This window comes from Protomyctophum bolini (genome assembly GCF_963924005.1).
Source record: "Protomyctophum bolini genome assembly, chromosome: 16".
NCBI classification, from domain to species: domain Eukaryota; kingdom Metazoa; phylum Chordata; class Actinopteri; order Myctophiformes; family Myctophidae; genus Protomyctophum; species Protomyctophum bolini.
The window spans coordinates 14,862,792-14,886,441 of record NC_137877.1 but is presented as its reverse complement, the minus strand read 5'-3'; the positions used below and the strand labels follow the sequence as shown (position 1 = coordinate 14,886,441).

The 23,650-nt window shown below is 43.3% G+C and overlaps 1 protein-coding gene across 2 annotated transcripts in view; it reads left to right on the top strand.

Moving 5' to 3' along the window:
- ttn.1 (titin, tandem duplicate 1) overlaps positions 1–23,650 on the top strand; it is a 168,336-nt gene that overhangs the window by 53,706 nt on the left and 90,980 nt on the right. The window contains exons 45-62 of one of the 2 annotated variants that reach the window (XM_080784967.1): positions 1,161–1,229; positions 1,659–1,727; positions 1,947–2,009; positions 11,571–11,609; positions 16,876–17,145; positions 17,436–17,575; positions 17,709–17,835; positions 18,130–18,396; positions 18,562–18,828; positions 18,962–19,225; positions 19,355–19,494; positions 19,841–19,967; positions 20,152–20,418; positions 20,826–21,092; positions 21,341–21,607; positions 21,724–21,863; positions 21,995–22,121; positions 22,582–22,724. In XM_080784967.1, coding sequence (XP_080641093.1) covers positions 1,161–1,229; positions 1,659–1,727; positions 1,947–2,009; positions 11,571–11,609; positions 16,876–17,145; positions 17,436–17,575; positions 17,709–17,835; positions 18,130–18,396; positions 18,562–18,828; positions 18,962–19,225; positions 19,355–19,494; positions 19,841–19,967; positions 20,152–20,418; positions 20,826–21,092; positions 21,341–21,607; positions 21,724–21,863; positions 21,995–22,121; positions 22,582–22,724 — 3,053 coding nt within the window. Of the gene's footprint in view, positions 1–1,160; positions 1,230–1,658; positions 1,728–1,946; positions 2,010–11,570; positions 11,610–13,914; positions 14,023–14,747; positions 14,802–15,000; positions 15,394–15,794; positions 16,074–16,875; positions 17,146–17,435; positions 17,576–17,708; positions 17,836–18,129; positions 18,397–18,561; positions 18,829–18,961; positions 19,226–19,354; positions 19,495–19,840; positions 19,968–20,151; positions 20,419–20,825; positions 21,093–21,340; positions 21,608–21,723; positions 21,864–21,994; positions 22,122–22,581; positions 22,725–23,650 lie in introns of those variants that run through there. The other variant, XM_080784968.1, reaches the window with a different exon arrangement.

Here is a 23,650-nt window from a genome sequence, read left to right as displayed (position 1 = left end):
GACATTTAATTGACATTATAATGACTATAATCATCCAGAACTAATAAACCTTATCCATATGATTCATCCATATTAAACTATCATCCCTCATTCTAATAATCGACCTATCATCACCATCATCATTATCATCTCTTAATAGGCTTGGGCGATATCCAAAATGATGTAGTTAGACTAAAATATCACGCTAAATCTAAATGATATTGTCATCTATTTTCGCTATTTGTTCTGCACATACACTCAACTGTTATGGTTTGGTCACATGTGAATCATGGCAATATCGCAAATTTGCAATATTAGGTAAGTATCACTATTCAATGTTATCGGAAATCGGCCCAAGCCTATCTCTTAATGCAGCTCAACTCATCAATGACCTTTAACTCATATTTATTATGAGTTATTATGTCACTCGCTTCCAAATAACCCCATCCAATCCTCTCCTACAATACCATCCTTAATTAAACTAATTAATCCTTGTTTGGCGTTATTCAATTAATTAATCGTGTGTGATTACGTAGTAGTGATTTAACCACTTTAATACTTATTTTACACTGATAAATGAGTAAAATGTGGTGTATTAAAAGTCAATGTATAGAACAACGTCCCACGGGCAGTGACTAAATGTTTATCCTTTAATATGCTACAGTAGCTTATGAAAGCTGGGCAGTGCAAGAGGAAACAGTCTCGGTTCAATACTCTTCTGTCAAAGGTATTTAGAGATCAATACTTCCACCCATAAAATAACAATCATCTAATTGTCTGTCTGTCTGTCTGTCTGTCTGTCTGTCTGTGACTCTTGAACTGTGTATATTTTTGTCCATAAACCTCTTCATGTTTCATCTAATCATCTTCATCACTGATGTTCATTACTTGTGTCTGTAACTTCCCTAGGTCTTTATTATTCCTCATTATTGTTGTTTAAGTGATGTTTTTTTCTTCCTTCCGTCTCATAACATTCATTAACACGTATCTGAATATAATCACCAGTCATATCATCATGTGACGTCATCTTATTGTGACATTAGTGAAGGCATCATCCTTTCAGGACCTTAGTAAAGTCGTCCTGTCAAGTTTAGTGTAATTGTTAGTGACTTGTCCTGTCACGACATCAGAGGAACTGTCCTGTCGGGACATTGTCTAAACTAACTTCTCTCCCTCACCAGAAGAGAGAAAACCTGTTGACGAAAGTGTTGAATTCGCAGAGGTTGGAATGAGAGGAGATTTCCCTACAGGTAATGCTGTTGTTTTACTGCGCTTAAACGCTGTCAGTGGCTTCAGCATTGTCATCAATCCTACCTGCAGTAGTCATGATGATTGGTTTACATGGAGACATGTCAAACCGTGCAGTAGCCTAGATCTCCAAAGCTTTTGTACGTCCCGACTTGTGCAATCAAAGTCCTCTTCTGTCGTCTGTTGTCTAATCCTCTTCATGTTGTCTACCGCCTCTTAGGCTGCTCTGCTCTCGTGCAGAAATGTTTTGTTTCATTTTTATGTTCAGTGTTTTTCTTTGTCTAACCAAACAAACAAAACGTTTTTGTTTGGCTCTTAAAAAGGCTAACCAATGTCTCTTTGGCTCTTTTTAACCCTCAAGCTTTCAAACAGATGAGTAGAGTTTAGTGCTTTCAGTATATTTAGTCTAACGAAAAGACCTCTCTTTAAAGTTCCTGGTTTCAAGACGCCAGGGGAGAAACCCTCTGCTGCTGGAGTTCCCAGAGGTCCTGGAGAGAAAGGTATTGTCACCCATCTCTTTGTCCATTCTTTTTTAAGTCTCCATGTGTCTTTTATTTCTGTATTACTGTACTTTTGTCTTAGTGTTAAATGTACTTGACGTTAAGTCTGTTAAATCCTACATCTTCCATTCCATGTTGTCTGTGGTCAAATCCTCTTTCAGTGTATTTGAGTGTGTGTTTGTTAATCCTGACTTGAAATTGTTGATGATCTTTTTGAAGTGCCCGAAGCACAGAAGTTTGCTGTTCCAGCTGCCCCTGGCAGGAAGGCTCAAGGCCCAGAAGGTAATGTCCTCATGGTGTTAGAGCTTTACCGTCTGTCTAGCGCTGGTCTTGGCCTTCTCTCTTTGAAACTCTTGTTCTTAAATTCTGTCTTATGTTCTTGACTCTTAAGACAATAACACACACAAAACAAATGACATTTTATTTTAACTGCTAATGCAAAGCTTTTCAACCAACCAAAAGTTAGTATTTGTCTTCTTACACATGTTTAATTGCTTTTTTAAAGACTATTACAAACCTCAGAAGGCTTACATCCAACCAGAGTCACACAGAGGTATTTGATATGATTTGTATTTATCATAGATTAATTATTCTGTATATGAATAATTAATCTTCATTCATATTCAGTCTGAATGTGAAAAGACTGAATCGAGTAAATATACCGAATACAAATAATCCATTTGATTATTTGATTTGTCAATCCATTACACACATATTAACTTGTTTGTCTCACACTTCATGTCTTCTTTGTATGTTTTGTCACTGATCTTTACAATGCTAGTGAAGAAATTCAGCATTGGATGTTTGTTGTAAATGTTTTATGTAGTCTTTCTTTCTCTCTTTATCCTAATCCTATTATTTTACATGTTGTCACAGTGTTTGTTTTTACAATGCTGGTGGATTCTTTGTGTGTTTGTTGTAAAAACAGTTTACATTTTTACAATGCTACTGAAGAAATTCAGCATTGGATTCTTTCTGCGTATTTGTAGTAAATGTTTTATGTCGTCTTATTTTCTTGGATTTCTTATGGTCTCTTAACCCTAGTCCTTTTAGATGCATGTGCTCTGTGTTGACTGACAGTGATATTTCTCTGTTACCTCAAAGAAGCTGAACCAGGGACCTTTCCCGCAAAAGTCACACCAGAAGCTTATTACCCTGGATTCCCACCGGAATCTAAAATGGTTCCACCTCAGGAAGTAAAGAAGCCTGAGTCAATGGTGGCACCTCCATCACAAAAGGTGCCTGAATCCAAAGTGGTACCTAAGCCAAATGTCGCCCAGTTAATTCCTGAGCCCCGTAAAGGCGTGCCAGCCGGCAAGAAGGAAAAGGAAGTTCCTCAACCCAAAGGTAAATTAGAAATGCTTGCTTCACTTCGCTTCTCTCACCAAGGCACTGCCACGCTGTGTCTTTTCTTCACGTTTTATGTGTTTGTGTTTTACGTGTGCTGTTTGTGGTTTTGTGCACATATTGTGGGTTTTTCTGGCTTAGAAAATAAACCACAAATGCTACTCTTTAAAGTTCCTGACGAGCGCAGAGTTGATCCTCTACGGAGCCATGAACCTCTTTTGGAATTGACTCCAAAAGCAGGTAGAGGAACCTGTAGCTCATGGAACATAAAACCCTTCTTAACGGTTGTTTGTCACTCTCTTAGAAAATGTACTAACCTCTTGATCTGAAACAGCCTAAACTGGAGTTGTTGTTGAGTCTATGTTTGGGTTCAACAACACACTTCTACAGCAATTCAAATGTAGGTTGTCGCTTGGCCACAGCTTTCTAGAGAAGCCCTTTTAGTTATTAAAATAGCTGCTATTAGTAACTCAGTCAGCACACACCTTTGACTCTGCAATGAGCTACTAGCCTACTACTAAGCATAGTAAAGCAATGCTTTTGCTGTGTGTTAACACCTTTCATCGAGATTATCTGTAGAGTATAATTACATTTTAATGCTCTCCAAAGCACCAGTCATCCCCAAACCTGTGGAACAAATAGTTCAGCCGTCGGCACCAGAGCTCACTCCGTACAAGCCTGAAGCTATTCCAGCCAAAGGTACTGGAAACTACAATCTTGTACTCTTGTCTTTATGTTAACTGTCATTCTTTTGTGTTTTCTTCCAATATATCTTATTCTGTGTTTGACGTTATGTCATGTGTTTTGTGTATCGGGCCATAAGTAATTATTCAGATGTATTTACAGATCTCTTTCACAGTTCTTAGCACTCGTTAGAGTGTGAACAATTTACTTCATAAGTATTACATTGTTTTTTTCTCAAGTGCCAACTGTTCTGAAGGAACCTGTAATTCAGCCCTCCAGACCCACGGTTATTCCACCCACAACAGAACATATTCCAACTGCAGGTATTGATAAGTGGCCCTTAGACAATGCTCTGTTTTGTGCTTTCATGCATTTACTCCATGTGATCACATGGAGGTAAAACAATCTATTTCATATTATTTTAAGTGTCTGCTGTACACAAACCAGAGGAACCTGTAGTTCAGCCAACCAAAGTCACACCACCCAAGACTGAAGCGATTCCAACGAAAGGTACTGCAAAGTACTGTTGATAGTCAAACATAATATGTCAATCTTGTTATGATTCTTGAAAATGTTCTTGAAAAAGAGTGTTGCTCTTTACATTTCTTAAATGGTGAGTTGTATATTCGTCAGAATATAATTTCTTCTTTGTGATGTGTTACGTGTGAGTAGGCTACTTCTTGTGTGTGCTAAGCACTCGTTAGAGTGTTGTTTGCACATTAGGGGCTCTCTTACATAATTACCCATGAACCCAATTTATGAATATGAATCTCCTTTTAAGTTGTCCCAGAACCAAGAACACCTGCATCTGTCACTGAACGTGCAAGAAAGCCTCAGCTAGCAGCTGGTAAGCCTGAACCAGAAGAACCCAGGTATGTCCCTGAGGTGCCAAAGTATCTTCCTGGGGTAGCTACGGCAATCCCAGAGGCACCCAAAGAAACAAGATACATTCATGAAGAACCAAGAGAACCTGTGCCAAAACCAGCTCCAGAGGTACTACCACATGTTCCAGACTCAGCCAAGCCGAGGCCAGATAGACCAATTCATGCACAATATGCCGTAGAGGAACAAGGCTATGTTACCCATAAAATAGAGAAAGTTTCAGAAGTGGTCAGATTGCCAGAAGCACCGAAGTTGGTTCCAAAAGAGCCAAAGCTTCCAGAAGCACCCACAATGGTTCCAGAAGCTCCCAAGAGAGTTCCAGAAGCTCCCAAAACGGTTCAAGAAGCGCCCAAGAGGGTAATTCCAGAAGCCCCCAAGAAGATTACAAAAGCACCAATGATTCCAGTAGCACAAACGGTAGCTCCAGCGGCACCCAAGAAAGTTGTAGAAGTGAAGCCTGAAACACCTACACATATCAAACCAACTCCTCAACCGCAAGGTAGATATACCTTCAAAGATGAATAATATCAATTTGTGGTAATTGACTATCAATTACTCATCTTTGCTCTTAAATCTTACACCTTCTTTTGAGCTTCTTTACATCTTTTGAAATTTCTTGAAGTTCTTGTTTTGTCTTTTGTCATGTTTGTTTACTGTTTGCCATGCTGCTGTGTCACATACCAAAACAGTAAAAACAAGGGAGTTACCAGCGGAAACATCAGCTGTAGCTAAGCCAAAGTTGGAGGAAATTACTCCCACCACAGGTAGGCTCAAAGTCACAAATGCTTTCAAGCACACCTTTAAATGAAGCACTACTTTACATTATTTTTTGACTGAGTACAATTATTAACAATAGTGCCAAAGAGAGCAGAGGAAATCCCATCTACTGCTCAAGTCCAACCTCGGTCTAAAGAAACTCTACAACAGAGAGGTAGTCATTTATTGCATAGGTTATACACAGATATACAGATTATACACATACATTTCTCAAATATGTCTTTAAACTTCTGTCTTCTTGTTTTGTGTTGCTTCTTCTTTACCACTGCTTCTTGGTGCAACTCTTGAATCTTAAACAATACACCAGTTCCCACAAGGGCTGATCTTAAAACAGTGATGGCAAAGGAGGATGTTCCCACTGAGTACAACAAAGATCAGAAGATTGAAGGGACTCAAGGTGAACCAGATGAATATGTAGAAGATGTAGAGTGCTTTGAAACAACAGAAGCTTCCGGTCATGTTTCTTACGCTGAAGAAGTTTCACCTCTTAGTCCAGCAACCAAGAAAGATGTTGCTGCTCTATCCAAAAAATATATTACATCTCCACCCACAGAGGCTGCTCTAAAAACATCTGAATCACCAAAGTTGAAGAGTAAATTTACTAGAATTCTTAAAGAAGAGGAGCCGGAACCAGAGGTCATCAAGCTGAAGAAGGTTCCAACCAAGCCCCAAGAACCAGATAAAGAAGTAATAACTCAAAAAGCAGAGGTAATAAGTTATCAAGACATAGAGCTGAGTGTCCATGGACTTCATCATAGAGAGGATCGGGAGATAACAACACTTGGGAGAACAGAAAGAGTCTTCACTGCAGATGAAGAGGCAGTTCAACTGGGATACTTTGAGGAAGCTGAGAGGGTCGAAGTTATGCAACAAGAAGAGCAAGTTAGCTGGACGGGAACCCCTGAATCACATAAAACTGAAGAACCAGAGGAGCCAAGTTTGGCTTTGAAGAAGGTCACTAAATTACCAAAGGAAGATCAGGACCAAGAGTCGGTTAAGCTGAAACCATTTAAAAAACCATCAAAGCCAGATGAAGAACCACAACTAATCAAGCTAAAGAAGGTACCCACCAAGCCCAAGGGACCAGAGAAAGACATCGGAACACAAAAAGCTGAAGTCACAAGGGATCCTGATACTAAAATGACACTTCATGAACTTCATGACAGAGACAACCGTGAAGTCATTAAACAGGGGAGAACTGATAGAGTCTTCACTCCACAGGAAGAAGGAGTTACATCGGACTATTCAGAGGAACCTGGACAGCTTGAAGATGAAGACGAAAAGACAAGATGGACTAGAACACCCAAAGCATCAAAACAAGAGGAACCAGAGCCCGATTTCACTAAATCAAAAATTAAGAAATTGCCAAAGGGAGAGGAAGAGCAAGAACATGTCCAGCTAAAACCATTTCAGAAACCTGCCAGGTCAAAGGAGGAAGAGCCTCAACAACTTGAGGAAGAAACAAAGGCAAAGAGGGATGCTGCTCGAATGCCATTCAAAAGAGGTGACATCCCAGAGAGAGATCTACCTACTGTTGCTGTATGTAAACCAAAGGATGAACCCACATTTCCTGCCAAGACTCTTGTTGACACAGTGACTGACGTGAAAGAGCAAGAGATCAAACCAAAGAAGGTAGTAGACAAAGCGCCAAAAGATGACACACCAACAGATGCTGGAAAGCTACGTGAGAAAGCTAAAGTCACTCCTCCACCGGAACAAGCTCAACCCAAGTCAGCAATTAAGAAATTGCCAAAGGGAGAGGAGGATCCAGAAAAGGTCCAGCTGAAGCCATTTCAGAAACCTGCCAGATCAAAGGAAGCAGAGTCTCCACAACCTGATGAGGAAACCGAGGTACAACGAGACACTGCACGAACACCTTTCAAAATAGGTGACACCCCACAGAGAGATATACCTACTGCTGCAGTATGTAAACCAAAGGATGAACCCACACCTGCTGCTAAGACCCCTGACATAGTTTCTGATGTTAAAAAACAAGAGATCAAACCAAAGAAGCTTGTGCAGAAGGCTCCACAAGATGACACACCAACAGATGCTGATAAGCTGCGTGAAAAGGCTAAAGTCACTCCTCCACTGGAACAAGTTCAACCCAAGTCAGCAATTAAGAAATTGCCAAAGGGAGAGGAGGAGCCAGAAAAGGTCCAGCTGAAGCCATTTCAGAAACCTGCCAGATCAAAGGAGGCAGAGCCTGTACAAGCCGAGGAGGAAACAGACACAAAGAGAGATACTGCACGGACGCCATTCAAAAGAGGTGACATCCCAGAGAGAGGTATACCTGCTGCTACTGTACATCAAGCAAAGGATGAACCCACACTTGCTCCCACGATTCCTGACACAGTGCCTGACGCAAAAGAGCAAGATATCAAACCAAAGAAGGTAGTAGAAAAAGCTCCAAAAGATGAAAGACCTACAGATACGGATAAGCTACATGACAACGTTAAAGTGACTCCTCCACAGGACAAAGAAAAGGAACCAGGTCAACTCAAGTCGACAATTAAGACATTTCCAAAGGGAGAGGAGGAGCCAGAAAAGGTCCAGCTAAAACCATTTCAGAAACCTGCCAGATCGAAGGTGGCAGAGCCTCCACAACCTGACGACAAAACCGATGCAAAGCGAGACACCACACACACACCTTTCACAGTAGCTGACACCCCACAAAGAGATCTACCTACTACTTCTGCTGCCGCTGTTGCTGGAAAACCAACTGATGAACCCACAGTTCCTCCTAAGATTCCTGACACAGTTCCTGGTGTTAAAGAGCAAGATATCAAACCAGATAAGCTTGTAGACAAAACTCAAAAAGATGAAAAACCTACAGATGCTGATAAGCTGCGTGCCAAAGCTAAAGTCACTCCTCCACTAGATAAAGAAAAGGAACAAGTTCAACTCAAGCCATTCACCAAGGCTCCCAATGCTGAAGTAAAAACTCCTGAGGAGAAAACAGCTAGCCCAACTTCACGAGATGGCACTCCTAAAGAGCCTAAGGAACCACAGCTTAAAAGAGTGGAACCGACTCCCAAGAGAGAACTTGAAAAACCTAAACATAAGGACAAGGAGCACACAGCAGAGAAGATTGTGTCTCCACCTGCCAAAGTTCTTGTTCCTTCTAAAGAACTTCCTTCTGAAGACGTTGATGAAACTCCACCGAAGAAATCCATTGCTACTGACAAAGTTTCTCCACCCAAAATAACTCCTCATGACCAAGTTGCTACATCAAAAACAAAAGACGAATTGCAGAGGGTTGAAGAGCAAATTCCTTTGAAAGGTATTCATATGATCATCTCATGATCGACTCTTATAGTTTGAATAGAGATGCTGACATCTCGCTCTTAACAGTCACCCTCACTCTTATTCTTCATCACAACATCATATCATCTCTTGAATAGCACAGAAGATGCAGTGGTGGATATCTTAAACTAACCTTTGCCAGTACCCTAAGATGTACCGTGTCAGTTAACCAATGTCATGCATGTCCGTCTCTGTGACCCAAATGGGTTGCTGTCTTTCTATGTGTCTTTTTTGTGTTGTTCTTCAAAAGCAAAGCTTTTTCAGGGTTTCCCGCTAGGGAACAGTTTATGATATCACTCCGCAAGGTACGCATAGTACTAAGGAGGCCAACAGCTATCTTCTGCCTTCAGTTCATTTTCCCACCCACTCATGTTTCTTTTCCCTTTTATTCATCTTCACTCTTATGTTCATTCTTACAAACTTCTTGAACCATCTTCACTCTGAATTCCATGGTTTGAATTCCAACTGTCTGTTTAAATGTTGTCTGGTTAAGTCTTATATACTGTTGTGTTTGTTTTCTTCCTCTTGTGTCCATGGCATCTTGTGTTCCAAAGTGTCTGCACCAGAGAAGAAACCACCACCACCACCGTCAATGCCTTCACCTCCTCCTCCTGCAGTAGAGAAAGTTACTCCCCCTATAGCGAAAGTTACTCCTGCGGCTGTGGAGAAAGTTACTCCCCATATAGAGAAAGTCACTCCTGCTGCTGTGAAGAAAGTTGCTCCCCCTGTAGAGAAAATCACTCCTGCTGAGGAGAAAGTCACTCCTGCTGCTGTGAAGAAAGTCGCTCCCCCTGTAGAGAAAGTCACTCCTGCTGAGGAGAAAGTCACTCCTGCTGCTGTGAAGAAAGTCGCTCCCCCTGTAGAGAAAGTCACTCCTGCTGAGGAGAAAGTCACTCCTGCTGCTGTGAAGAAAGTCGCTCCCCCTGTAGAGAAAGTCACTCCTGCGGTGGAGAAAGTTACTCCTCCTGCTGTAGAAAAGGTTACTCCTGCCGTAGAGAAAATCACTACCCGTGGTGTGGAGAAAGTTACCCACCCTGCTGTGGAGAAAGTTACTCTTCCTGCAGGTAGTTTGTCTTAATTATCTTAATTGTTTGTTATTCATAATTGTTTGTTGGCTCATCTTCCATCTTTTATTAGTTGTCGTCTGTCTGTCTGCCTGTTTGGTTTCTGTCTATTTCTCTTCGGTTTTGTCTGAAATCACGTCCGTTTTATTGTCTGGTTAAGTCTTATCTCATTGTGCATAATATGCACATAATATTATGTTTTCTTGCTCGTGACCGTGGCATCTTGTATTCTAAAGTGCCTCCGCCAGAGAAGAAAGCTTCTCCACCACCGTCAAAGCCTTCACCTGCTCCTGCTGTGGAGAAAGTTACTCCTATGGAGAAAGTTACTACTCCTGCTGTTGAGAAAGTTACTGCTCCTGCTGTGGAGAAAGTTACTACTCCTGCAGGTAGTTTGTGTTGATTTAAACTGTTTTTCATACTTCATCTTCCATCCTTTTTTATTTTTGTCTCAGTTGTCCGTCTCATGTTTGTTTGTGCTGTACATGTCCTTAGTTTTGTCTCAAACCATCTTCACGTCTGTTTCATTGTTGTGTCATAAAGTCTTATCTGAACTTGATGATTTCTTGCTGGTGACCTTGACGTCTTGTATTCCAAAGTGCCTCCATCAGAGAAGAAACCATCTCTGCCATCATCAAAGCCATCAACTCCTCCTGCTGTAGAGAAAGTTTCTCCTACTGCAGGTAGTCTTTTGTTTGTGCTCTATGTTGTTTATTCTTCAGTTTGTATACTCCATTCAATGAATTTGTTTAATTCACTGAAATGTGTGTGTATTGTCTAAGAAGGTCCAGTGTGGTCTGTTCACACACACACACGTACATTTTGTCTGTTATGTTCATCTAACTACTATACTCTCAAAGTGTTTGCTTGTTGAATGTGTCTGGGTCAGAACTTTAATCAACTTGGCGTTCTTGTAGAAAAAACCCCCTCTGTGGCGGCTCCATCAATGCAGGAGAAAGTGTCTCCTCCAGCCACAATGGCTACACCTTCTCCTTTAACAAAGACAGTGTCTCCTCCTGAAGGTATTGTCTCTTCTGTTGCGGCAATTCATGCCCTGTTGCTCTTGTCCAATGTCTGTCGCTCGCTTTGAGCATTTCTTACGTTGCCTAAACCTTCCGGCTTTGAGCTGTAAAAATACTCTTATATCTGTTTGTCTAATTCTGTGTATAGATATGTAGACATTTCTACTTCTGCCTTGAAGTAGACATTTCCACTTCTGCCTTGAAGCATCTTTAGCATCCACAAATATTTTCCTAACAGTGTTTGCTCTATCTTGGAAGCCAAATAACCTCATGACTGATGTTCATACTACATCTCTCTTACTGTAAATGTATTTTGCTGTTGCCCAAATGCAATGTCAAACACAGTGTTTGACATCTTGTGCTTGATTAGGACAGATGTGTGTGTGTGTGTGTGTGTGTGTGTGTGTGTGTGTGTGTGTGTGTGTGTGTGTGTGCGTGTGTGTGTGTGTGTGTGTGTGTGTGTGTGTGTGTGTGTGTGCGTGTGCGTGCGTGCGCGGGGGTTGAATTGGTAAGTATGGAATGACTGACATGAGGTTGAACAATGACAGTCATTGCATTGACTATTGGAAAATAGTCAATGGACTTTATGGAAACATTATTTTTGTATGGAAATAAAAGCGCACGACACACTTCTTAAATAATCCATGTACCTGCTGTTTTTAACTAACCACTTGCTGTGTTTATGTAATGGGTTTATTCCCAGTTCCTTAACAGAGTTTGTATTGTTGTCTATACTAATACTGATTTCATTCAAATTCTTGCAGACAAGGGAGCTGTTACAGCACCGGATGGGACCGCAAAAGGTATACGCAATTACTGGTTCTTTATCAAGATCAACTTTACAACCTTTAACACCAGTTGCAACTATTTAATGTTTATTTTGTTTTATGTGCAGTGTGTCACTTCTAAATGTTTTATGGACATGTGATGTATGTCAATTGTTACTACTTACTAGTTGTTTATAAGTAACGCACTGTTATTATGTTCAAATGACGTCTTTATGTTTGTGCCTGTTAAATAAAAACATCTTGACTACCTCAACCACAGCACCACCTGCTAAACAGAAGGGTAAGATAGCTGGTCAGGAGGCAAAACCATCTGAATCGCCAAAGGTGAAGAGTAAATTTACTAGGACACCTAAAGAGAAGGAGCCGGAACCAGAGGTCATCAAGCTGAAGAAGGTTCCAACCAAGCCCACAGAACCAGAGAAAGAAATCATAACTCATAAAGTAGAGGTAACGAGACATCAAGACATAGAGCTGAGTGTCCATGGACTTCATTACAGAGAAGATCGGGAGATAACATCACTTGGAAGAACAGAAAGTGTCTTCACTGCAGATGAAGAGGCAGTTCAACTGGGATACTTTGAGGAAGCTGAAAGGGTCGAAGTTATGCAAGTAGAGAAAGTTAGCTGGACGGGAACCCCTAAAGCACATAAAACTGAAGAACCAGAGGAGGCAAGTTTGGCCATGAAGAAGGTCACTAAATTACCAAAGGAAGATCAGGACCAAGAGTCTGTTAAGCTGAAACCATTTAAAATACCGTCAAAGCCAGAAGAAGAACCACAAATGATCAAGCTGAAGAAGGTGCCCACAGCGCCCAAAGAACCAGAGAAAGAAATCAGAACATATGAAGCTGAAGTTTCGAGGCATCAGGTCACTGAAATGATGGTTCATGAGCTCCATGACAGAGACGACCATGAGGTACCACTGGGGAGAACTGATAGAGTCTTCACTCTGCAGAAAGAAGCAGCTGAATTGGGCTATTCAGAGGAACCTGAATGGTTTGATGAAGATGAGAAGACAAAATGGACAAGAACTCCTCCCAAAGCACCGAAACAAGAAGAAGAGCCTGATTTTACAAAATCGAAAATTAAGAAATTGCCAAAGGGAGAGGAGGAGCCAGAAAACGTCCAGCTAAAACCATTTAAAAAACCTTCCAGGTCAGAGGAGGCAGAGCCTCCACAACCTGAGAAGGAAAAAGAGGCAAAGAGAGATACTGCACGAACACCTTTTGAAAGAGGTGACACCCCACAGAGAGATCTACCTGCTGCTGCAGTACGTCAACCAAAGGATGAACCCTCACCTGCTGCTAAGACCTCTGACATAGTTCCTGATGTTAAAGAGCAGGAGATCAAACCAAAGAAGCTAGTAGACAAAGCTCCAAAAGATGAAAAACCTACAGATGCTGATAAGCTGCGTGCCAAAGCTAAAGTCACCCCTTCACCAGATAAAGAAAAGGATCAAGTTCAACTCAAGCCATTCGACAAGGCTCCTAAAACTGAAGTAAAAACACCTGAGGAGAAAGCAGCTAGCCCAATTTTAAAAGATGATATTTCTAAAGAACCAACAGAACCACAGTTTAAGAGAGTGGAACAGACTCCAGAGAGAGACACTGAAAAACCTAAAGAGAAAGACAAGGAGCCATCTGTTGCTGCCAAAAAGCCCAGCCCTGCAGGAAAACCCAGCCCTCCGGGAGAACCCAGTCCTCCACGGAAGCCCAGCCCTCCAGGAGAACCCCACCCTCCAGGCAAGCCCAGCCCTCCGGGAGAACCCAGTCCTCCACGGAAGCCCAGCCTTCCAGGAGAACCCCACCCTCCAGGCAAGCCCAGCCCTCCGGGAGAACCCAGTCCTCCACGGAAGCCCAGCCCTCCAGGAGAGCTTAAAGACAAAGATAAAGGAAAAGAAGCACCCCAGGTAGAGAGCATAAAGAAAGGTCTAGAACTCAAAAAGACTCCATCACCTAAAGTGGGTAAAGAAAAGGAAAAAGCGCTGCCTGTGGAACAGGTCAAAAAGGTGGAGCTGAAAAAGACTCCATCGCCCAAGACCGAGAAGCCTAAACCTAAAGAAGTGGAGACTGTCTCAATGGAGAGGAAGCTAACTCCCAAAGGAGTTTCTCCAAAAGACTCCATTAAATCGGTTTCTCCTAAAGATTCCGTCGAGGCGGTGACTCTGAAAAAGACCCCCAGGAAAGTGTCTCCAGAGGAGGAGAAGGCTGCAGAGCCACAACAGAAGAAGCCTGCGGTGAAGGAGGTGTCCCCGGGAGCCGTTCGAACGCAGAAGGTCCCCACCAAGACGGAGGAGGAGGTGGAAGAGGAGGAGCTGGAGTTAGAGCAGGAAGGGGAGGAGGCCTGGGGATGGGAAGGTGAAGCCGAGTGGGAAGGTGAAGCCGAGGACGGGATGATGGAGACCCCAGGCATGCCAGGTTGGAGACGAGGTGAGGTGAAAGCCGCTCCATCTCCACTGGCTGACGACCATCCCACCTCAGATGAATCACCTAATCCCCATCTACTGATCCATCCAACATCTGTCCCAACCAACCCATCTTATCAGGCCATGCATCATTCTTATTCATCCAACCATCTTACTTAACTGTCATTCCTCCCATCCATCCATCCAACCAACCAACCACCATCTATCCGTCTGTTAAGCCGTCCATCCATTGTCATCTTGTCATTGTACACCTGTCACTGTCATTATCCATCCGTCCATCTTTCCGTCCATCCATTTTCATGTTGTCATTGTCCACCTGTCACTCTCATTATCCATCTTCTGTCCATCCATGTTCATGTTGTCATTGTCCACCAGTCATTATCCATCCTTCCATCTTTCCATTAATGTCCTTCCATTGTCATCTTGTCATCGTTTCCATCATCTTAAAATGCGTCTTCATTTTGTTTTGAATATGTCAACATCTGTATGTTTGTCGGTACTAAAGTGAATGTTGTCCATTCAGTCTGACCACTGTAACCCCTTGACTTGCTTATTATTCTTGGGTGCTCATCATCTTCACTCATTACTTCATGACATTTCAATATGTCAGTATGTCTGTCCGTCTGTCAGCTTAGCTTACAGTTCATCTTCTCTTGGTTTCTCTGGTGTTGATACATTAGACAATCTCATTCAGAGAAAAATAAAACTCATCATCTTGTTTCCATCCAGACGGAAAACCATCAGCGGATGGATCTCCTAAAGGCAGAGGCCGAGGACTTGGGGGTGAGGAAGTAGCTCTTTATGTTCATGTTAACTTTGTCATGTCTGTCTGCTTTGACACAACTTCCCAGTTGTTGAATCTTCTTTCTTGCCCCTTGTTTTAGCTCACATCTTATGCCGTATGTTGTATGTTGTTCAGCCTTCATTGTCGTTATTGACGTGCTGAAAGTCTAACTGTGCTATATTATGTTTGGTGTTGCAGCGAGACAAACACCGTCTCCTGGTGACGCAGGAAAAGGGTTGAGGCCCGGCGGAAAGGGCCCAACACCACCAGAGGATCCTTTCGGTGGATTCAAACTCAAGTCCGTTCCTCTGAAGTTCATCAAGACGATCCAGGACGTTTTGTTGAAAGAGTCTGAGTCCATTGGCGGCCAGGCTGTGTTTGAGTGTGAGATTTCTCCATCCACTGCCATAACGACATGGCAGAAGGATGGCACCAACCTCCGTGAAGACCCCAAGCACAAATTCACCTCGGATGGTAAAGACCGCAAGCTGGTAGTCGTTGACGTCCAGCTGTCTGATCAAGGGGAATACACATGTATCGCCAAGAACGCCGGAAAGGAAGTGACATGCATGGCCAGACTCATTGTTGAGGGTAAGGAAACGAGTGGGGTGTTGTTTTGCACCAGCCAATTGTAGCACGATGGCAGTGTTACAGATTTAACTGCAATGCATTACTTTTACTTGCAAAGGTCTATTATTACTGCATAAGTTAAAAAAAGAGCTCAAGGCCTATTTCTTCACTCTTGCTTTTAGTTGATTTTGAATGTCTTAGTTGTTATTCATGTCCTCACCGTTTTGCCTGATGCGCTGCCTTTTATTTTGCTATTTTGTTGATGTTTTATGTTTTTTCTATTATCTTAATCTTATCTTAATCTTTTGTTTGTCTTTCTTCTTAATGCTCAGTAAAGCACTTTGAGCTGCATTCATGTCATGAGAGGTTTCCTTTTGCTACGTTCAATGTACTAATTCCATGTTTAATTTGCGTGCTTCAAGAACTCCCTCTGAAATGGGTGATCGAGCTGGACGAGGAGACGTCCTGCATGAAGGGACAGCAGGTCTACGTGACCTGTGAACTGAACAAGGAGAAAGACGTGGTCTGGAAGAGGAACGGCGAGGTCCTGAAGAAGAAGGCTGGCAAGGTGGCCATCAACATCATCGGAATGCAGCACGCCGTGACCATCCAGCACGCCGCGGAAGAGGAGGCTGGGCTGTACACGTGCGAGGTGGTCGGACAGGAAGACGTCAAGACCTCAACCAACGTCAAAGTGATCGGTATATATTCAAAGATTAAAAGAAAATAGCAGATCTACAAGCTTGTAGCGCGGCATTCGGTGCCGTGCTATGAACTTGTAGATTCATCCCATCCATCCATCCATCCATCCAACCAACCAACCAACCAACCACCATCTATCCGTCTGTTAAGCCGTCCATCCTTTGTCATCTTGTCATTGTCTACCTGTCACTGTCATTTTCCATCTTCTGTCCATCCATTGTCATGTTGTCATTGTCCACCAGTCAGTATCTATCTTTCCATCTTCTGTCCATCCATTGTCATGTTGTCATTGTCCACCTGTCACTGTCATTTTCCATCTTTCCATCTTCTGTCCATCCATTGTCATGTTCTCATTGTCCATATGTCATTTTCCATCTTTCCATCTTCTGTCCATCCATTGTCATGTTGTCATTGTCCACCTGTCACTGTCATTTTCCATCTTTCCATCTTCTGTCCATCCATTGTCATGTTCTCATTGTCCATATGTCATTTTCCATCTTTCCATCTTCTGTCCATCCATTGTCATGTTGTCATTGTCCACCAGTCAGTATCTATCTTTCCATCTTCTGTCCATCCATTGTCATGTTGTCATTGTCCACCAGTCAGTATCTATCTTTCCATCTTTCCATTAATGTCCTTCCATTGTCATCTTGTCATCGTTTCCATCATCTTAAAATTATTTTTCAAAAATAACAGATCTACAAGCTTGTAGCGTGGTGCCGCGCTATGAGCTTGTAGATCTAAACTTGAAAATAATGGGTAAAGTTGTTAAAAGCTATGGATGCATCACAATTATTTCAGAAATCGTCAAAGACTGGCTTGTGAAGCCACTGAGAGATCAGCATGTGAAGCCAAAGAACAAGGCCACCTTCAAGGCGGAGCTGTACAAGGACACTCCCAACTATAAGTGGTATAAGAACGACGACGAGCTCGCTCCCTCCGACAAGGTGGAGTTGCAGAAGGACGGCAAGAACCTGACTCTGACCATCAACAACTGCCAGCCCGACGACGTGGCGGAATACACTGTGGTGGTAGAAGATGGCAGATACTCTGCCAAGCTCTCGCTGGGAGGTTGGTCTCTTAGTCACACGCATGGATAGGCCTGATCACAATGATTTGAGATCATCTTAGTTAGTTAGCATAATAGTTCTTTTGTTGATGTTGTTTTGTGTTTTTGCTATTATCTTAATCTTATCTTAATCTTTTGTTTGTCTTTCTTCTTAATGCTCAGTAGAGCACTTTGAGCTGCACAATCATTGTATGCCAATTAAATGAAATGAACAGCCCTACACGCGCAGGCATGGGTTTGTGAGGTCCATGTACAGTACGTGTGTGTTGATGTAACCGTCCTCCTTCTACAGAGCGTGAGGCTGAGGTCCTGAAGCCCCTCAAAAGTGTGGAGGTGCTTGAGAAGGACGAGGCCAGCTTTGACACAGAGATCTCCGAGGCTGACGTGGCTGGAGAGTGGAAGCTCAGGGGCCAGGTCCTCGCCAGAACACCTGTAAGACTTGATGAAATGGTTTATGCACGCAAATATACTGTTGCTTTTTTATTTACATGTACACTATTTATCTGTTCTCATAATCTTTGACATATTGAACAGTGTTTTAACCTCCATGGGGTTTCCGTTTCAGAACTGTGAAATCAAGGCAGAGGGCAAGAAACGTTTCCTGACCCTAAAGAACGTGCAGCTGGACCAGGCTGGAGAAGTGTCCTATCAGGCTCTGAATGCCGTGACCAGCGCCATGCTCAACGTCAAAGGTACACACACACGTCCGTCCGTCCGTCTGTCTGCCCTCCTCCTGAACACTTTACAGCATGCTCATAGTCAGTGGTGGAAAGTACGTTTACTCAAGTACTTAAGTACAAGTTGAGGTGCTTTTTTTAAATTGTGCTTTTTACTCCACTGCAATTAATTTAAAATAAACTTTAGTATCGGCTTGTTACTTCCGGACAAATCCGAGTACTCCTTCCACCGCTGACGATAGTAAGGTGAGAGCGCTTGTCTTTGTCTTGTCTAACTGTGACACTGTGACAACTGTTCACACCTCCCAGAAATCCAAATGGCCTTCACAGAGCCTCTGAAGGATGTGTCTGTGCCTGAAAAGAAACAGGCTAAGTTTGAGTGCACCGTCACTAAGGATGTGTCAAAAGTGATGTGGTGGAGGGGGACCGAAGTGGTCACCCCGGGCCCTAAATATGAAATAATCGATGACGGAAAGAAACACATGCTGGTTATAAATACCTGTGAGTTTGACGACGAGGCACAGTACACTGTGGAAGTGTTGGGACACACGTCCGCCGCACAGCTGACGGTGGAGGGTAAGTATTGGAACATCCGCATCTTCATTTCCCGGAGGTTCCCGATGTCTTACTTGCTTTTGCCACTGTTTCCCGCTGGATGTGCATTGTGCAGGCACGTAAGCAAGCAGCCAACAACAAAACAAAAAAACATTGTTGTCCGTTTTTTTAATTGATGTATTGCAGGTATGAGGCTCAAATTTGTCCAGTCAATTCAGGACCAAACCGTAAAAGAACGTCACACAGCCCGCTTTGAGCTGGAGCTGAGTCATGAAAACGTACCAGTGGTCTGGTATCGTAATGAGGTCAAGCTCCACGTGAGCAGAACGCTGCTCACATATGTGGACGGAAAGAAACACTCCCTCGAAATGAGGGAGTTGACCCTAGATGATACCTGCCAAATCAAGGCAGAGGCCAAAGGAATTTACTCCATGGCGAAACTGATGGTCCTAGGTAACGTGATTCACTCCATTACTGCCATCTTGTGTCTTCTCCATCCCATCCCTGTCTATCTGTCTGTCTTCCTTCCTTCCTTCCTTCCTTCCTTTCATTCTTTAACTGTGTGACTTCCATTCTCTGCTTCCAGAGGGAGATGCAATGTTTGTGGTGAAGTTGCAGGACTACACGGCCACGGAGAAGGACGAGGTGACCCTGGAGTGCGAGCTCAGTAAGGACGTGCCCGTCGTGTGGTACTTCGGCGAGAAGGAGCTCACCGCCTCCAAGACGTTGGTCATGAAGTCCGAGGGCACACGCCGATCTCTGACCCTGAAGAAAGTGGAGAACAAGGACAAAGGAAAATACGTATGTGACTGCGGGGCGGACAAGACCTCGGCGAGCATCAAGATTGAAGGTAAAAAGTCCGGTGTGAGACGGCCATGGAAATTGTTAAACCTTTCTCTGGAGCTTCAAACCATGAAATAGTTTGAAATGCTTTTATATGTTTTTTTTATACCATTATGTTTTCATTTGTCAACGTCAGCTCGTGACATCAAGGTGGTTCGTCCGATGTACGGTGCGGAGGTGTGTGTTGGCGAGACGGCTAAATTAACCGTGGAGATCTCTGAGGACGATGTCCATGGAACGTGGAAACTGAACGGAGAAATCCTGGCTCCCTCTTCTGTGAGCACAAACACTATTCTTTTCTTCAATTCTACTTTTCGTTTTTTGCTTGGTTTCTTCAACTTTTCTGTTCTACCCCGGATTCTGTCCAAGTGCTCCTGCGCAAGTGCTGACATTTTAACCACCGAGCTAATAGAGCAAGCTTGCAAAATCGGGGCAGTACCACTCGTCGTCAACCAGTTGTGTCAAACCAGACGCGGGATCTAAATATCCTATTATGTGGCATGCGCCTGGACCACTAGGCCAGCGGGCGCCCCAGACCAACATTGCTATTATTAACGTGCTCTACCAAACAGATAACACTGTATAATAACTATAATCACTGGTGTCTGTGTGCCATTGACAGGAGGTTGAGATAGTGGAGGAGGGAGGCAAACACACGCTGACCCTGTACAACTGCAAGCTGGCCCAGACGGGCGAGGTGACCTACAGTGCCGCCAACGCCAAGTGTGCTGCCAACCTGAAAGTGAAAGGTGAGACGAGCCTCATTTACACTTATCGCGCAGTATTTTTATGCTGTGGTATTGCTAGTTTTTCTTACTTAAAAACTCGGAGCACTTATTCCACCACTGGTCTTACCTGAACAACCTATTACAATTCACCGCTCAACACGGTCACGAGTCTAAACGCTGTCCTTATTCTTCGACACCACGACAGACGTTCCGCTCAAGTTCCTCACGCCACTGAGCGACGTGCAAGTGTATGAGAAGGACGAGACCAGGTTCGAGGTGGAGGTGAACAGACCTCCGAAGAGCTTCCGCTGGCTCAAGGGTTCTCAGAACCTGGAGAGCGACGAAAAGTACGAGCTGCTGCAGGAGGGCATGACCTACACCCTGGTCATCAAGGCGGCCGAGTTTGAGGATGAAGGCAAATACACGTTTGAGGCAGAGGAACAGAGGACGTCCGGCAAGGTGGTCATCCAAGGTAACGCCGACGTTTCAAATTAATTGATGTCTGCTTTACTTTGTATGCTGAGATATTGTCACATGCAGCCAATCTTCTCTCTTGGGTCTCGAGCCGAAAAGGTTTGGGAACCAACCACTGATCTACTGTAGAGCAGTTGGGGTCGGGACCCCACATGGGGTCGTGGGACACTGACGGTGGGGTCACAAATGTATTTTGGGTCATCAAAAACGTTTACACACCTGCATATAATTCGGATGAGTGAAAAACTATGTAAAAATTATTAGTTTATTACAAATACATTTTAACCATAATTGTTACAAAAGCCCTATATAGCCATAGGCTATATACCTGAAAAGTTTGGGAACCCATGATCTAGTCTAGACTCTAGAGTACTCCAATGGTGTCAATATTTTCCCCCGTGACAGGTATCCGCTTGGAGTTCGTCAGGGCAATCAAAGACGTCACAGTTAAGGAGCGCGAGACGGCAGAGTTCAGCGTCGAGCTGTCGCACGATAAAGTCCCCGTGGTGTGGTACAAGAACGACGTGCGCCTGCATCCCAGCAAGGTTGTCCACATGTTGGACCAAGAGAAGGTCCACACTTTGGCCTTCAAGGAGGTGACCATCGATGACACCGCCATGATCAAAGTGGAGGCCATGGGCAAGGCTGTGACAGCCATGCTCAATGTTGTCGGTGAGTAAACCAAATGAAAGATTTCCAGATAAACATTATTATTATTATTAGGACATTTAATCATCATCTAAAACACTGTTTCCCAAACAGGGTTGCACATGTGTCCCTTTATTTATTTTTTGTTTCCTACGTTTAGTTTTGAATTATTATTATTTCAAAACATTCCCAAAACTAATTTGGGGAACCACTAATCTAAAAATGTCACGTGCGAGACAACCTTTGCTAATGACGCTAATGGTTCCTCGCAGAGGGAGATCTGTACTTCACGTCCAAGCTGCAGAACTACACTGCGGTGGAGAAGGACGAGGTCTCTCTGATCTGCGAGCTGAGCAAGTCCTCAGGAGACGTGAAATGGTCCAAGGACGGAAAGGAGATCATTCCCTCCAAGAACATCGCTGTCAAAACCGACGGCAAGAAGCGCATCCTGACCATCAAGACGGCAGACAAGTCCAACATCGGAGCTTACACCTGTGACTGTGGTTCGGACAAAACCACGGCCGACCTGACCATTGAAGGTGAACCTTTAATTAGTTTTCTCTGATTTTGCCCTTTTGTGAGTCTGGATTAGAGCGTCCGTCAAAAGCCAACGTTGTAAGATTGTAAATTGTAATGTTTTGTTTTGTGTCCGCAGAACGTGACATTAAGGTTGTGCGTCCGCTGTATAGCGTGGAAGTGACAGAGACAGAGACAGCCAAGTTTGAGACGGAGATCTCTGAGGCAGATGTGCATGGCCACTGGGCGCTGAAGGGAGAATCTATCCACCAGTCTAACGTGAGTTGAACCACCTAACAATCGGGTTAAAATGTTTAAACTGTTCCACATTTGGCAGAGAACCACCGCATTATCCTTGAATGTGAAAGCCTTTTAGAAAACAACCGAACTGACGTGTCTCTTCTTTCCAGGACGTGGAGATCAAAGAAGAAGGAAAGAAACACATGTTGATTCTGTATAACTGTAGCAAGGACATGGCAGGACTCGTCGACTTCAGGGCGGCTAACGCCAAATCTAACGCCCAGCTCAGAGTGAAAGGTCAGTCATTTATCTATATTTACTAGTATCTTTGAAATATTACATTGAAATATTTTTGCATTTACTCTTTTTGCTGAGCAGCAACCTAGCTTTGACTGATTTGATTTGTCGTATTGGTTGATTTGCACATTTTGATTCAACAAATAGCGCTTCTGTCGTGCAGTCTCGTCTCCAGAGACAGAGAGATATAACACGATACTCACCGGCGTGCAACTAGAACAACAGCACAGTGCGTGTGTCTCTTAAAAGCTGTTGAGCCAATCGGCTCGCAGGGTTTATTTTAGAAGGCGCAGACCTTATCTAGAGTAGCTGGAGACAACAGAGTCCCATCATGTCTCTTTCTCTGTGAGGCAGCCTTCCTCGTGGCCGTAGGAATGTTAACAATATAGAAGAACCAACAGGCAGGATGTTTTACTGAGAGTTTACTGAACAAACAAACTGACCATGTGGACCTCTGCAGCACGCTCCATCACTATGGTGCGACCCCTGAAGGATGTGACGGTGACGGCCGGAGAGACGGCCACCTTCGAGTGTGAGCTGTCTTACGAAGACATCGTCGTGGAATGGTTCCTGGGAGGACAGAAGATGGCGGAAAGTGACAGAGTGAGTTGGAGCGCTGCTCAACACTATGCTTAACGCCACACGGCAACGCTGTAGAAAGCCATACCAATCAATGCAATGCTATGCGTACAACACAGCCAGTGGTGGGAAAAGTACTCAATTTGTTTTTCTAAAGTAAAAGTATCTATACTGTAATGTAGAACTACGTTACAGGTAAAAGTCCGGAATTCAAAACGTACTTGAGTGAAAGTGCAACGGTATTGGCATCAAATTGTACTTAAAGTTTTCAAAATGTATAAAAAAATCTTTTGAAAATAGCCGATCTACAAGCTCACAAGATTGTGAGTAAATGTACTTAGTTACATTACAGTACGGTAATCCACACATATTATGTGACATCAAAGATGAAAGAAAAGTTTGCGCTCTTATTGCATAAGCCAAACAAAAGACAAAAGGAATGCTCACACACCGACAAAACAAAGCGAATGTCCACTGAGGTTTAACACATGGAAAAAGTGGTAATCCCACAGACCCATGGTACTAGTAGAATTACTACAGCTGACAATACACTATTTATATTTAACCGTATGCATTGATGATATGCCCAATAGGTCATGTTGATTGTAAGGATTTATTTTAATTGATAATGTGTGATGAATTGGTCAGAGCAGCAGCAGCAGCACATACATATAAGGCTCTGGTCACAGCGGGAGTCTGTCTGTCTATCTGTCTCAGATAACAGAAGGTTATTTTTAACAGCGGCTAAAACTCAACTGCTGCGAGTGAGTGACAGGGCTGTTTTCTGCTCACAACAGCACCACCTGCTGCTGGGAGAGCACAAATAGAATTCAGCATCAGGTGGTCAACGATTGGGTTTTCAGACACAGCCAGGAGAACCAAAAAACAACATTGATGACATTGATGATTGTAAATTCTTTACCATAGGAAAATGCATGTTAGACAGGCAC